This window comes from Lepidochelys olivacea (assembly GCF_965140295.1).
Source record: "Lepidochelys olivacea isolate rLepOli2 genome assembly, chromosome: 9".
In the NCBI taxonomy this organism is placed as follows: domain Eukaryota; kingdom Metazoa; phylum Chordata; order Testudines; family Cheloniidae; genus Lepidochelys; species Lepidochelys olivacea.
The window spans coordinates 77205124-77220585 of NC_140419.1; the positions used below are offsets into that span (position 1 = coordinate 77205124).

The 15462-nt window shown below is 38.6% G+C and overlaps 1 protein-coding gene across 6 annotated transcripts in view; it reads left to right on the plus strand.

The window, feature by feature from the left end:
• Window positions 1–15462, plus strand: part of LOC311526828 (fibronectin type-III domain-containing protein 3A-like) — a gene marked incomplete at its 5' end in the record, with an annotated part of 84493 nt that overhangs the window by 53267 nt on the left and 15764 nt on the right. For 5 of the 6 annotated variants that reach the window (XM_084640281.1, XM_084640280.1, XM_084640277.1 and 2 more), the window contains 14 exons: window positions 1855–1913; window positions 3221–3375; window positions 3632–3691; window positions 6728–6866; window positions 8782–8835; window positions 10015–10136; window positions 10218–10392; window positions 10826–10912; window positions 11186–11324; window positions 12729–12797; window positions 13087–13205; window positions 13340–13445; window positions 14061–14236; window positions 15036–15149. In XM_084640281.1, coding sequence (XP_084496407.1) covers window positions 1855–1913; window positions 3221–3375; window positions 3632–3691; window positions 6728–6866; window positions 8782–8835; window positions 10015–10136; window positions 10218–10392; window positions 10826–10912; window positions 11186–11324; window positions 12729–12797; window positions 13087–13205; window positions 13340–13445; window positions 14061–14236; window positions 15036–15149 — 1574 coding nt within the window. The remainder of the gene's footprint in view (window positions 1–1854; window positions 1914–3220; window positions 3376–3631; window positions 3692–6727; window positions 6867–8781; window positions 8836–10014; window positions 10137–10217; window positions 10393–10825; window positions 10913–11185; window positions 11325–12728; window positions 12798–13086; window positions 13206–13339; window positions 13446–14060; window positions 14237–15035; window positions 15150–15462) is intronic. The other variant, XM_084640279.1, reaches the window with a different exon arrangement.

Below are 15462 nucleotides of genomic sequence, written 5' to 3' on the forward strand. Positions count from 1 at the left end.
AGACCAGTGGCTCATCTAGTCTGGTATACTACCAATACTAGACACTTCAGAGAAAGGTACTCAGAACTGCATAGTTCATTTACAGAATGACTTACCCATAGAAAGTTTGTTCAAACCCTCCAGCTACTGGTTTGTTAATGCCTTGAAACGTGGGGATTTCTTTTTCCCTAACTTTTAAAATTGTTTTCTGTAAAAGTGGATCTATTCCCACTAGGCAGATAAATTCTAATTCTCGTTTGGAATCTGCTAAACTCTTGTCCTTCATCTTGTGACAGAGTTTCACAGCTTAATTGTTCATTGTGTAAAGTGTTTCTTCTTCTCATTTGTTGCCTTTCAATTTAATTGAATGTCCCCTTGCTCTTGTATTATGAGAGAAGATAAACGTGAGTGTTTTACTTATCTTTTGCATACCAGTCAATAGATTTATTCCTCTACCATATTGTCTCATCTCATCTAAACTAAACAGTCTCACTCTTTTCATTTTTTTTATATGGAAGTGCCTCTATTTTATCTCCCTTCACCGAACTTTCTTCTATTACTGCCATATCTTTCCTGAGATAGTGTTACCAGATCTCAAAACAGTGTTCCATGTTGGGGTGTACCATAAATGTGTATAACAGCATCAGGAATCTCTCTCATTCTAATGTTTCATGTGAGTCTCAGTTATTATAAATCTTCATGAAATTTCAATTGAAAAGTTTTAGTCTGAGCAGTAAACAGCATTTTAAAATGAAATTACTCAGTCTCTTTAAATGTTTTCAAATACTCCTTTGAGCACAGTGATGGACTAAGAGCCAATAATTTTTCAAAAATTAATTATGCAACTGAAAAACCAGCTTTCCTGAGCACTTGAGATACTGTTGTATCTCGGTGTATCACACTGGTTTGAAGGAAGGAATGAAATGTAAATTATTTGATCCCAGTTCATTAAAGGATGTGGATGTATGTGCATGTGTAGGCTTGTCGTAAAAATACCCAGGTTTTTTAAAGGCGAAGTGAAAGACTTGACCTATTAGGTTTCAAATTGCAATACTCAGAGGTTTGTTTTTCTGCTGTAGTTGACAAACTTAGCACTTCAATAGTGGAGTCAAACAGATCTCAGAATTTGGGTCTTAGCAGATAAGTAAAGGAGCAACTAACTTTTACTGGTATATCTAAACATATGTTTTGTTAAAGATTTGGCCTTGCAAAAAGTTGTTAGATTTTTATCTTTTAAAAACATTTCAGTTTTCCTTTACGGGTGCAATTTCAGCCTGAACTCTTGAATGTACAGGCTTCGATTAAATACAATGTTTTAAATGAAATATTTTTCACAAGCATATGACTGACTAGAACAACTCTGGGTGGAAATGTGTTCTGCTCTATGTATTTTTACTATGTAATTTAAAAATCTCAAACGCATCTTCCAAATTTATATCCATGGAGAAATTTTGGTTTACAAAGGAAATGCAGCATTAACTATATCACCAGCACATACTGCAGCCAAGACAAAATCATATTGTCAATTTTAACATCTTTTATTTTTATATAAAAATATTTTTTTATATATTTTTTTTGTTCAAAGTAAACCAAGATATGCTCAGATTAGGGAAATGTATCCTTTGTTCACACTGTGCAGGATGTACTAAACAGGGTTTGTGTAAAGCTGTTAGTTTTGGACAATTCTGCAAGTCACACAGCCAAAACAAATATGGGAAATGAACTTTACATAATATATACTTTTGTTAATCTCTTAGTGAAGCTAACTCCATCTTGTGGTTGCATTTAGATAATCATTTCTTATCTGCTGATTTGGGGTTGTTTTTTATTTTTATTTTTTTTAACTGTAATGAACTTTTACGTTTGGCTTTTCAGAGTCTGACACAGAATCCAAAGAGTTGTACAATCTCCACTTAAGCATTGGTAAACCTGTAGTAAGTATGGTCTTTGAAATGTTATGTATAATCCTCTGATTGTATACTTTCTCTTGATAAATAACAAATATTAAAAACAGTATTAAAGCATTTTCTTCAATGATCTTTTATTTGAAATGCTTTCATTGTTTTAAATTGAGAGTACATGCTTTAGTGGTTGGAGCTTGAGGCCAAGCATCAGGAGCTCTGTTTTCCATGCCCAGCTCTGCCATTCACTTGCTGAGACATCTGGAGCAACTTACTTAATCTCTGGATGCCTCAATTTCCCAGTCTGTAAAATGGGGATAATACCTGCCTCTGAGATTATTTAATCTTTGTAAATGCTTTGAGATCCTGTGATGAAAGGCACTCTGGGTCTGATGCAGACTGTCCATTGACTTCACTGGGTTTTGGACTGAGCTCAGTTGAGTGCAAAGTATTTAAGAATATAGAGGTACTTGCAAAAAGTAGTGTATCATTTTCTGTTTTATTTAAAATCAAATTGGAGCATAGATTTGAGTATTTTCAGACTGTTTGGGACCTTGGAATCTTATGGCGATATTTTAAATAGATTATAGATTAAAATTGCAGTCTAGTACATGTAACTCCTTCTTCTGTGCATTAATTATACAGAGTGTAATCTGCATTCTTTTGCTCCAGCTTTCCCACCGTTCATTATGTTATGGTAACGTTGCTACTGCTACTGATTCCCTGTGGGTTTAGTGCCAGAAAAAACTGTGCAAACCTTATTTTGGAGGAAATTCAGAGTGCTGTGAAGAACTAAAACCAAATGGCAAAAAAGGCTTTTTAGTATTTGGACCAAATCTTTTAGATTTGAGCACCTTAAAAAAATCTGTACTGAGAAATTTAAACAAGTGGCCAAATTTTCAGAGGTGCTGTCGTCAGTGGGAACTGTGGGTACTCAGCTAGAAAATTGAGCCATTTGTCCGTGCGTAAACACACATCTGGCTGCATGGGTGTGTTTTTTTTTGTTTGGTTTTTTTTAGGGTTCCAAATCTGAAAACTTTGGCTTAAATACTTAATGCAAACACTGCAAATGAAATAGAAACTTCACTTCACACCTCAAGACCATTTAAATATGCCCCTGGTCTGTTTATATAGTGCCCTTGATATGAGCACCCTAGAATGACTAATAGTTAAAATTGAAATTAAAGCTCAGTAAAGTCCTAACTTAAAAAAGACTCAGCACTTCTACTAACTAAAAGTAAAGAATTCCTCCAGTGAGAAATGAGCAAGTACCATGTTAATGACTAATATATCTTTATTATAGCAAGCAAACCTATTTGCGTTATTTGTGGTTTTAAAAGGTTTCTGATATACAAGCAAGATCAGCAGTTCTGTCCTGGAATCTCCCAGTTAGTTCACAGAATGGAGAAAGTCATAGTCTCACTCCAGCAACATTTATATTTGAAGTAGCAGTATCCAACAGCGGTAAAAATGGAAAATTTAAATCTGTCTATATGTAAGTCTGGTTTCTTAATTTAAGCACAATACATATGTTCAAATACACTGACATATATCAGCAATGTTTTTATCAGGTGTATGTTGTCTTGAAGACCTTTTTTCACATGCAAATCATTTTAAGTAATATCAATAGGCCTTATGTATAAAGGGGATAATGGGCACTTTGACACTAAAAGTACATTATATAGTTTTATTTTGCAATAAGCCTGTGTTTTGAAGTACATGGGAGAGCTATCACTTTTTTGTTCCTACAGAGGAGAAGAAACAACAATTACTCTTCCTGAACTCAGACCAGCAACAGATTACCATATCAGGTATGTACTGGAAATTTCCCTAACTGTGTAGGAATACCCATTACCGTTATAAATTAGAATTATTATTTGATTTCTTCCTTCTTGAGATGGATGGGATTATGAACTATTTACCAGGGTTCTATGTAAAATGTGATTGTGTCCATGCACTAAGAAAAGGAGTACTTGTGGCACCTTAGAGACTAACCAATTTATTTGAGCATAAGCTTTCGTGAGCTTCAGTGGTTAGTCTCTAAGGTGCCACAAGTACTCCTTTTCTTTTTGCAAATACAGACTAACACAGCTGTTGCTCTGAAACCTGTCCATGCACTGTTGTTGTTGCCGCTTGTTTACTAATATTGTCCTATTTGTAATGCCTAAATTGATAAATATCCTGCCTTTGCTGGTTAGCATTTTTGCCTACCGTTGTCCCTCTGCCTGTCTCCTCTCAGCAAAAAAGGAGGAGTTAAGTGGATTTCCTGAAGTTCCATGCTACTGCTCTAAAGGGTAGACAGGAGTCAGCAAGAGGGAGATTCTTCTAGACTAAGGACAGCAACAAAGAAAAGAATAATCATCAGCCCTCCTGGATCTTTTCACATGTCTAGGGGGAGCAGAAGAAGTCTCTGAGCTAATCTGTGTTAAGGTGAGAGGAGGCTTCCAAACTGCTCTCCTATGAACCTTAATAGTACTAGAGGAGGGGAAACTGAAGCTGGTTGGAGTAGTGGGGGAGCAGACCCCTCAGTGGCAGAATGGAGTATTTGTGGAGAGAAGAAGAGGCTTGCAAGAATCAGCAGCTGCCATCCAGAGCTCTTAAGGCCCATCAGAGCAAACAAATCCTTGCCCCTGCAGTGCCTAATTATGCAGGAAAGGAGACTGGCCGGAGTAGTGAGTTTGGGGGCATCCAACAGCAGAAGGGAGGCCCATAATAGCAGGAGCAGGACAGGAGAGGGATTAAAAATAGTCCCATGCAGGGCTCTACTCCAATATTTGTTGGATACAGGAGAAGACAACTCTTAAATCCTACTGCAAGAGAAACGCCACTCCTATAATGTGCAGAATGTTTTTCAGTGTGCTGCATAATTCAGTGCAGTCTTGCTGCATAGTTTAGGTCTAATGTGCTGCATAGATCACGAGGGCCACCTCCAATCTAAGCAATATGAAACATGCATACATGGTGGAAGACAAGTAGGTCTGGGGCCTTCGTTCTGCATTTACTTAATTTCTAGTCTTGTTCAAGAGTAGTGTTATCTTGGAATTCTTTGTAGCTCATCTGAAAATCAGAAAGACAGTGTTCTTGAATTATTTCACTTGCAGTTCTAAATATATTGGTTAGTTAACCTCCCTCCCCCACCATGTTTTGGATGGTTAACAGCAGCGATTTTAGTATAGCCATGATTTTAAGTCTGGCAGCTTTATCTTCTTCTTTCATGTGTGACATTGTGGCCCTCCAAGAAACCACTGTGATTGTCTTTGAGGGTTCTTGAGAGGTAATCCAGTTTTTCCCTGGACATCCCTTCTACATTAAGTTGGTATACTCAGAGGACTGGCCCAACTGTTCTTTTTTGGTCCTGGAAAAGGCGGTTTGAGGAAGTATGATCGTTCTTACGTTCACTGGGAGGTCGGCAGTCACACACAACTCCTTGACACTCAATTCAGTAATGCTATGCGCATAGTGTTGGGGACACTCAAATCTACTCCAGTTGACTGGCTCCCAGTCCTATCACACATCCAGCCTCCACAGATTAGACTATCTGCTCAGACATCTCGCTTTTTTAATCGTGTCAATGCAAATACGGGGATCCCACTGCACCATGACCTGCAGAACCTGCCAAAGACAAGATTAAAATCCCACAACCCTCTATGGAACTGTATCAAGACCCTTACACCCAACTTTGATCCTGAGCCTCAATGGAGAATCACATGGAGCATTTTAACCACTCAAAACAGACAGCTCATCGTTGATCCTGTTGAGGAGCCATTGGGTTTTGATTTGTCGGAAAGACTGGTGCAGATTGAATCGCATCAGGACATCTCATGGAAGATGTGGACAAACCCTAAATGGAAAATGAGGCAAACACCTGTATGCAACTGTGGTCACCAGGCACAAACTATAGAGCACATATATGAATGTTCCCTTTGTTCTTTTGCTGGGAGCTAGAAGGACATTCACCAGCTCACTGCTGTGGCAATGTGCTGGCTATCAAACTTAGATATGAATTTGTAGTTGATGCTACCTACCCAAGCCATACGAAAGAAGTAGTAGCAGTTAACCTCCATTTAAGTTAGTAGTTTGTGCGATATAGATATAATACAAATTTACCTGGAAGACTTTGTCATAGTGGTGACATCTTGACAGTCTGCCAACTGGGCTCGTGTTAAATGTGCTCCTTGAAAAAAGGAATTCATTTGAAAATGGTTTAACATGAAGTTGTTTACTTTTCTCAAAGGTCTATAGCAGGTTTAAAATTGACTTTTGCTTCTAGCTTTAAAGATGAAGCTTGTTAACTGTAAGCCTCAGAGATGCTGAATTGTTTGATTCAGAGGAACATCAACAGTTAGAATTGATTCTTCAATGCTTTTCATATTTAAAAATATAAATGTAGAGCTCATGAACAGTGCCAGATTGACAGCCCTCAAGACTGAGTTCCTCTGTCCACAAAATGGTTAAATCCAAAGAAACTGCATTGTGAGCATTTCCATGTTGCTCTTCCAACGTGCCTTTATCTCCCTTACACTGCCAACGACAGTGGCATTTGTGGTGGTGATTTTTGAGACATGAATACCAGTCCACTAGGAACTGGAATGAGATCATAAACTCACTTCATTAGCCCTCTCTTGGACAATTACAATGCTAACAGTGTGAGCTATTCTTTAACCAGTGGTTTAGGGAAGAAAGGCTCTGTATTACACTTCTAATACAACAAGCCATCTACTCTCCTTTCTCTACCTTCTGCCTCTGATTAAGTACATTTCTTAAAGTGATTCTCCATGTTCTAAATTTTAGGATATTCATGTGATGATGATCTTGGGACACTTCATTAATTGCCTTTTGTCATTCAGAGTTTCAGCAACAAGCAGTTCCATAAAAGAATCTGTTTCCGAATTGGTGAGTTTTACTACAGAAGGCTGTGAACCAGACCCTCCAACTGCACCTAAACTAATCAACAGAACGAAAAACAGCTTGAGTTTACATTGGAAGGTAAATAACTTGGCAGGGATATTTAAAATCTTGAAAAAGCAAAACATACTATTTCTCTTTTTTAAAGTTGGATTTTAAGTTCCTCAGTGAAGATTTTCTCTACAATATAGCTGAAATCATATCACTTCTCCATCTCCAGGTCATCCTGTTTCTTCTGTTACTTATTCAATATCCTTTGTATCCCATTAATATGTGAGTTGGTAGAATGCTTTTTTTCAGCATAAAATACATGTATTTTTGCACTGACAAGACACGTGTATGACCTAGAATATTTGGAAAAATACTGAAATGAAATGATTGCATGTGAGAGAGGGGAGCATCAACACTTCTAATGCTTAGGTCCCGGTGTGGTAGATTAAATATCACAGAATGTCGAAGATATCTCTGAAGCCGAATTCTATTATTTTAGCCTGGTTTATGCATCATGCTCTCCCCCCCTCCACCCCCAAGGCTAACTCTTGCATAGACCATGCAATGTATTCTATACAGAAATGTTATAATACATTGTGTGTTTGTTAGGCTGTTGAGTTTTGTAAGGCTATCCCTGTTCATGTACTTGACTGAAGAATGTCTTTGCAATTACATATGGCTCTCTGGTTAATGTAGATTCACGCTCAATAAACATACATTGTCAACCTGATTTTCAAAAATACATACAAGTAAGTGCATAACTCTATTACAGTTACACATGCTGTCATCACATGAGCAAATGCCCAGTTTGTGAGAACAATTGTGGTAATGTGTGTAAAGTAGGCAAGTAAAAATCAGAAAATCAGTGTCACAACTCTAGATGAGTTCCCTCTCCTAGATGCTCCAAGCCATTACACAAGACCCAAACAGAACCTTTGGTCCCTCATGCTCTTGGCTTCCTGGGGCTGGGCAGAAGTGATGCAGTGTCTCTCTGGCTCTGGGCATCTAGGCCCACTCTCCAAGTGTAGACCCAAAGTCAGATATTCCTCTTGGCGGTGGGGACCCTACAGACCAATTGCATTAGGGCCTATGCTCTCCAGAGCTTCCCCAGTAGCTGTTGGGTGATCCAGAGTTCCACCAAAGCTGTGGACTTTCTGGTTTACCGTTACTTTCTTTGGAAAGTACATGATGTAACACAATAACGTAGACTCTGCAAAAGAATTTCTAAACCGACACACACGAGATCTATAGAAAAGTAACATATACCTTTGCATGCAACACCCTGCCTCAGTTTACTCACCCTTCTGAAAGTCCTTTGGGTCTTAGTGTTTTCCAGGGAGGTCAGGATTCTTTTGCACCATTCCTCCTTCTTCCCAGTCTTGTCTTCTGGTTTTGGTCTCTCTATGCATGCACAAAAGTCCTCCAGCTTATAAGCACAGTTTTGGTCATGAGTTCCAGCATGAGACTTCGTGCCCCAGTGTTGCTACATTCATGTCTCAGAGGAGGTAGTGGTGTGATAGGAGTCATTAGCAGAGCAGTAGTCCTTCCAGGGAGGCTCCATTGTCCTGCTAGTGCAAATTTCATCAATTCATGTGGGCATTAATATTTGTCACATTGAATGGCAGAAACCAAATGGCAGTACCCCTCTCCATAACACACAAGGTATGACGCAAGTAGATAGTGAAAGACTTCCAAAAGTATAGAGAGTTCATAAATCAAACTGGAATTCATAAATTCACATACATTCCCAAACTGTCACAATAAGGTCTGAAATGATCACTGAAAGGGTGCTTAAATATAAGTGTATTGCGAGAAAAAGATGAGATATAGTGTGGACTGTATAGTTAAAATTAGTTTGCATCGTCTTCACTTAGTTATGTCTAAGTAACACAGTTGGAAACCCTATCCTTGGTATTAAAATCTTTCCTTTCAATATCCAAGTGTCTGTGTAAAATGAAACTCTACTTTTAAACCTTTGATCTTCTCTTTTGTTTCTTTATTTCAGTCTTCAAATGATAATGGTTCCAAAATAACTAATTTTCTCTTAGAATGGGATGAGGTAAGCCCTTTATTTTTATGATGGAAAAGTTTGCTTGCAAATATGAATGCTTTGCAGATATGAGGTGAATATGTATATTGCTTAAGTAGATACACGCTTTTTTATTGTGCCAATCAATATATTTTTTTGTGGCTAGCCAACTTTAAAATAACAAACAAAACTTGGGCCAGTCTATAGTGCTACAGCTATTTCAAACAGAGATTCCATTAAATTACTCTGAGAATACAGTGTTAAATTGTAAACTGTTTGATTTATTTGATTTTTTTTGCCATCCTAAGTAATGTTCATAATATATCCATTATTAGTGAAGAGAGTATTATGGGTCCATTTCATAAAGGCAATCATAAACGTCACTTAAAATTTTGAGAAGTTCTTACTAAAAATGTGTTCTGTAATGATTGGACAAAACATGAAAGGATTAACATCTTAGTTTGTGTAGGTATCCAAGGAAGTTTGGATGCTTATTGCTACCTTAACTAAGGTTATGTCTAGGCTAGAAACCGTTCCTGCTGTGTAATTGACAAGACAGCCATCAGCCAGTGTAAGTAACGCAGACATACTGCATCACCCTAACTACACTGACATAAGCCTTACGCCTCTGGTGGAGGTGGAGTTATGTCAGTGTAGTAGGGCACTTACATCAACAGGAGGAAGGCTGCAGTGTAGACACTGACATAATTAGGTCAGTGTAAGGCAACTTATGTCGACCTAACTGTGTAGCATAGACCAGTTCTAAGTCTCAAATTTTTGAGTAGCCCTTCCTGTAATCCTTTAGGTTATTTTCCTCTACATTCCAAACCCTCTTACCAGTAGGCCTTGGTCTTTCTAGCTCTAATGACCATCTTTCCACTCCAGGAATTCTGCTATATTGTAGTCTGTCTCCCCTCCTTTCCCCATTAGTGACGTATCCTCAGTTGTAAGTCATTTGTTTCCATGTTTGGCTGGTATCCATCGTTGAAAATGTCAGGCCACTGGCCTTCTGATTTGAAAAGTGGTGTAATATAAAAAATAAACAGATCACAACCTGCCCACATGTAATATTTAGGTTTAATGCTTTTATTAAAATTTTGAATTAGTGGAGTAACAGGAAGGTGGAGAGCGGAGGAGATTAAATTTAACCTTAAAAATAGTCCCTATGTAAAAGTTACTTAAGTCTGTCTCTATTTTATTTGTTTAAAGGGAAAGAGTGGAGCCTTCAAAGAATGCTACTATGGGAATCTAAAGCAATACAAACTAACCAAACTTTCTCCTTCTACAAAATACTTGCTCAGACTAGCAGCTAAAAATGACATCGGAATGAGGTAAAATGTGGTGGTGGTTTCTCATTTTAATTTCTCAATAGCCCAAGCTAATGTTACTAACCTTTAAATTTAACTTTTCAGTGGGTTTAGTGAGACAGTGATATATTATACAGCAGGAATCGTCCCTTCACCACCACTGCCCCCTGAGTTAACTGAAGCAGGAGTAACATGGTTATCATTAAAATGGAGCCCACCTAATGGCATGTCTTCAGATGACTCTCTGACTTATACTTTAGATATGGAAGAAGATGATTCTGTAAGTTGGGTTTTCTTAATGTTTTGATGAGTAGTCTGTAATTTTAAGTGTAAATGTAACTCATTAAGATTATCCCAAGTGTAATAATACGAAACATTGCACTACAATTAACAGTTCATAAACACGGTATAATTAATAAAACAGCCTTTCATAAAGTGGAAATGCTGAACTATGTAAAGGCCTACACTATCTAATGATAAAAAAAAATTAAGCATAATTGCTGAAGTTGCCATCCTCTTCTGTTTATGAAGTAATTCACCTTATTAGAGACACTTTATATAGTATGGAACCATATAGACTTGGTTAGAAGTGTCCCAGGGAAATTCAAACGGTTTAATGCTTGAGAAATTGTGGGGACCAATTGCTGCTCTTGTTTTTTACCAGGAGAGTTGTTAGTGATTGTATGCCTGTTCTTAATTTCTGTGCTTTACAGGGTTATGGTTTTCAGCCAAAATATAATGGAGAAGAACTCTCATGCACTTTACAAAATCTAAGGAGGAGTACTCCTCATAAGTTTAGGGTATGTGCTAAATTACGTATTTGATTTCCTTTTATTTTTATTGACCAATATTGTATTTCTGAAGCTATTTGCTCGTAGCACTTGTTTGGTGTTTCCTAACCATATACAATAGCAGGCTAACCTAGCAGTAGTAATTTTTCAGTGGGATTACATTTTTATTTTATTATGGTGTCAGAGATGTTTTAAAAATAATTGCCTTTCTCTTTGATCTTTGTTTGCAAATTAGTCTGATATTGTCCATAGCAATCAATATATTATATTCATTCTTAACAGCTCTGTGCCTGTAACAATGAAGGGAAAAGTATCCCAAGTGAGGTGGTAGAATACAGCACAATTCCTGATAAACCTGGACCACCAAGTAAACCAAGTGTAAAGGGAAAGATCCATTCACACAATGTGAAAGTTACATGGGGTAAGTCAGCTTGTGTTAATTTTGTCTTCCCTTGCTCCTCGAAAGAGAAATGAGCCTATAAGGCAGGGGTGGACAAACTACGGCCTGGGGGCCGCATCTGGCCCTCCAGACGTTTTAATCCGGCTCTCGAGCTCCTGCTGGGGAGCGGGGTCTGGGGCTTGTCCCACTCCAGTGCTCCATCCGGGGAGTGGGATCGGGGATTTGTCCTGCTCCACACGGCTCCCAGAAGCAACGGCATGTCCCCCCTCTGGCTCCTACATGTAGGGTCAGCCAGGGGATTTTGCACGCTGCCCCCACCCCAAGTGCTGACCCTGCAGCTCCCATTGGCCGGGAACCGTGACCAATGGGAGCTGCAGGGGTGGCGCCTATGGACAGGCAGCCTGCAGAGCCGCCTGGCTGTGCCTCCACGTAGGAGCCGGGGGGAGGGGGCATGCCATTGCTTCTGGGAGCTGCTTGAGGTAAGTGCTGCCCGGAGCCAGCACCCCTGACCTCCTACCGTACCCCAACTCCCTGCCCCAGCCTGGAGCAACCTCCTGCACCCCCAACACCTTTATCCCCAGCTCCACTCCACAGCCCACACCCCCAGCTGGAGCCCTCCTCATCTCTGGCCCCCCTAGAGCCTGCACCCCCAGCAGAGACCTCCCCCCCCACCCCAAACCCCAATTTCATTAGCATTCATGGCCCGCCATACAATTTCCATACACAGATGTGGCCCTTGGGCCAAAAAGTTTGCCCACCCCTGCTATAAGGTATCAGTAAAACAAATTTAAAATAGCATAGAGAACTGGTCTAAAAATAGACTATAGTCTGTCTCCATGCAGTTCTTTTCTTCAGAGAAACTTCTAGCCTAAATGTAATCTCCTTAAAAATACAAATCTTTCTCCCAATCCCATCTCTTTTCAAGATGCACTAATGACCAGCTATTCCTTCAGAATATATTTACCAACCGAGAGATTATTTGATTACCCTACTCTTAACTTTGAGTGTGGCTTCCAAGAAAAGTTGCAGTTTACACATTAAAACTTAGTCTTCATATAATATATAAGTAGCAAAAATATTTATTTCATTCAGAAAAGAGTAGCAGAACTTTAGTAGCTGGCCTCTCTCTCCTCATACTCTTACTGGGAGCCCAACCCACTCTACTGATGTCTTAAAATGTGTATAATATTTCATAAAAACAGATTCTGATAGGATCCTTATGTTTTATGCTCTGTCTGAACATGAAGCTTTCACATTTCATCTTTTATTGCAGTATTATTGCAATTCCAGTTTAACTTCCCATATGAGTATATTCCACAATGAAAAATACTGTTCTGAATAGTTGATTACAAGATGGTACATGAACCTCATGGTTTTTTCTAAACTTTTGAAATTCATTGTAACTAAAATGTAACTTTCTTTCAGATCCACCAAAGGATAATGGAGGATCAGACATTTCTAAGTACTTCCTAGAAATTTCAGAAACTTTAATTGGTAAGCAATCATTGAAAAGGCCTAATTCAATGCATTGTTCACTTCTATTCACATGTAAGTATGTATTGTGATTACTGTAGCAATTAGAATGTTCATTTTGTTATAGATAGGAGTAGTAGTTAATTACAGTAAATGCTGTTTGTATGCATAATTGAACCAATTCAGGATTCAGTTTTTGTTCTGTGATGTGTGTGCCTTAAATTAATGAATATGGGGAAAAGTTTAATGTTTTAATGTAACAAAACCTTCCCCATGGATTGCAAATTGATATTCTTTCCTTTTCCCGCAGGAACTAAATGGGAAGTAGTGTATAGTGGTTCCATGAGAGAACATGTGTGTGATCATCTCAAGCCTGGTACTTCATACAAACTGAGAGTTTACTGTGTCAGTAAGGGAGGTGAAAGCCTGGTGAGCCAAGAAGTCACTTGAAAAGAATAAACACATTAGGCCTTGAAAGTAGTTTTATTTCTCCTTTGGTAAAATAACGTTGTGCAGTGTTTCACAACTGTAACTGTAAAATAATATATGTACACTTTTGCTAGGCTTCTGATGTTCTGACTGTACAAACATCAGCTGTTCCTCCTGGACCTTGCCATGCTCCATGCCTGATTAGCAAAGCTAAGCCCAGAGAAATAACTCTACAATGGGGTAAGGACCAGTGTTTCTGTAGATAAACATTTTCCAGGTTTTGAACATTATAAAAATAGAAGGCTAAAAACAAAAATGATCCCACAAAACTAAAATTGAAATATCAGGACACTCATTCAAAAACTTGAAAGCTTATATAATTAAACTCAGTCAAAAGGAAAAACTGTAACGCACAGCTCTTCAGTTATACTTCGTATAGCTTGTGGGGCAGTTGGTATATTACTAACAGAACTTTAAGGAGCAGCGAGCACAGAAGTTAGGGAACAGTATGCTATGGTTAGTCTTTACCCTTTACCCGTTTGTAACTGGCAATTGAAAGCAAAAATAAGTTGTTGCTTTTTTATTTTTAGCCCTGTAAAGGGGAGAAGTAAGAGATAATATGTATAAATGCCCGATCAAAAAGATTGATATGAATCTTTTACTAACTGACAGCTGTGTTTTTTAAAAGGATTAGAGGCTTGTGAATTGTTGCAGCTCAGATAGATGCTGAAACCAAACATCTGCAAATGTATTTTTAGAATTAGTCTAACTTATGGTTTCATACAGACCACCTTGAAACTGTTATTAAAATAAGAGCTGTTGGGTTTTGTATTAATGCAACTTTATATTTCATAGATCCTCCTTCCACAGATGGGGGCTCAGAAGTAATAGAATATGTTGTAGAAATGGCAGACTCTGAACAAGATGAACACAGACAAGTGTATCAGGGTCAGACGACAGAATGCACAGTGAACAGTCTACTTCCTGGGAGAATGTACTGCTTCTGGATAAGAGCAGGAAATAAAGCTGGGGTAATCAATCTCTTTATATGATCAGTTTTTGTTTTGCAAGTAACTATACAGGTACTACCACTAGTAAGATAGCTATATATTAGCATCCTGGTGGTGGTGTTTGCAGCATCTCTGTGGCTTTCCATATTAGTCCCATTGAAGGACCAGTTTGCAAAAGCCCTTCTGGCAAAGAGAAGACAGTGAAATTTATGTGCAAGATCATAAGTGGCTCAAAGAATAGTTAGGAGCCCAACTGTCCTTTATGCCTTCCAAAAGTTTCCCCTAATTTTGCAGTTGGAGTTTCGTCCCCGTGACCCCATTTCTGTTATGTCCCATCTAGATGTTGCAGATCACTTTAAATTTACAGTATGTGATAGGTAGGTTCAGGGTAGGGTAGTGGTAGTGTTGGGCAGAGAGGATACCTCCAAGCTATACTGGGTTGGAACAAGGGATTGGAGCAATGTTAGTCACAGAAGAGTCCCTCTAGAGCAATGCCACTTGCTTTTGGAAGCAAGATGTGACTGCAAGGAAAGGAAGATTGGGGGAGCCATGCATACACACAAAATTGAGAGGCTTACCACTGTGCAGAACCCTCTGAGTGGGAGCTTTTTGGAGGTTCTGTGTGCACAAGACCAGTTATGTGTAGCAGGTGCCCAAAAAGCTCCAGTAGGAGTTATGAAGTTAGGTATTGTGATGCAAAATCTTAGTACTGTCAAAATAAAATGGCATCTTTTATTTTCTCCAACCTATCACTGTGCAAATGTGCATTTGTCCTATTTTTCTGTCATTGCTACACTCTTGCAATTGTATTTCCTTCTAGTTTGGCCCTCTCTCTGAAAAAGCAGAGATTTCTACAGCTGCAGGACCTCCTGATCAGTGTAGTACACCTTTGTTAACCTGTAAGGCTGCCACCTGTGTAGTGGTCACTTGGGAGGTAGGTTTTTAAAATTTTTATTATTAAAGCTTTAGAATTTCATGCATCATATGTAGCACATAAGTAAATTCACAAAGAGAAGAATTGAGTATATTGATGGAATATTTCAAATGCTTCCCCCATTTTACCAGTACTCAGGCAGAAGTCAGCTTTGAATAATTTCATTTTGTAAATGTTCTCAGCTACAGATTTTGTTCTTGTATTGAGAAAATGGAGTGATATTTAAGCCCTTCTCATGGTGTGGGTGACTATTTGCTGTTAGCACATTTTCCTTAAGTAGTGTGCACACCACTATTACAACTAGTTACTGGAA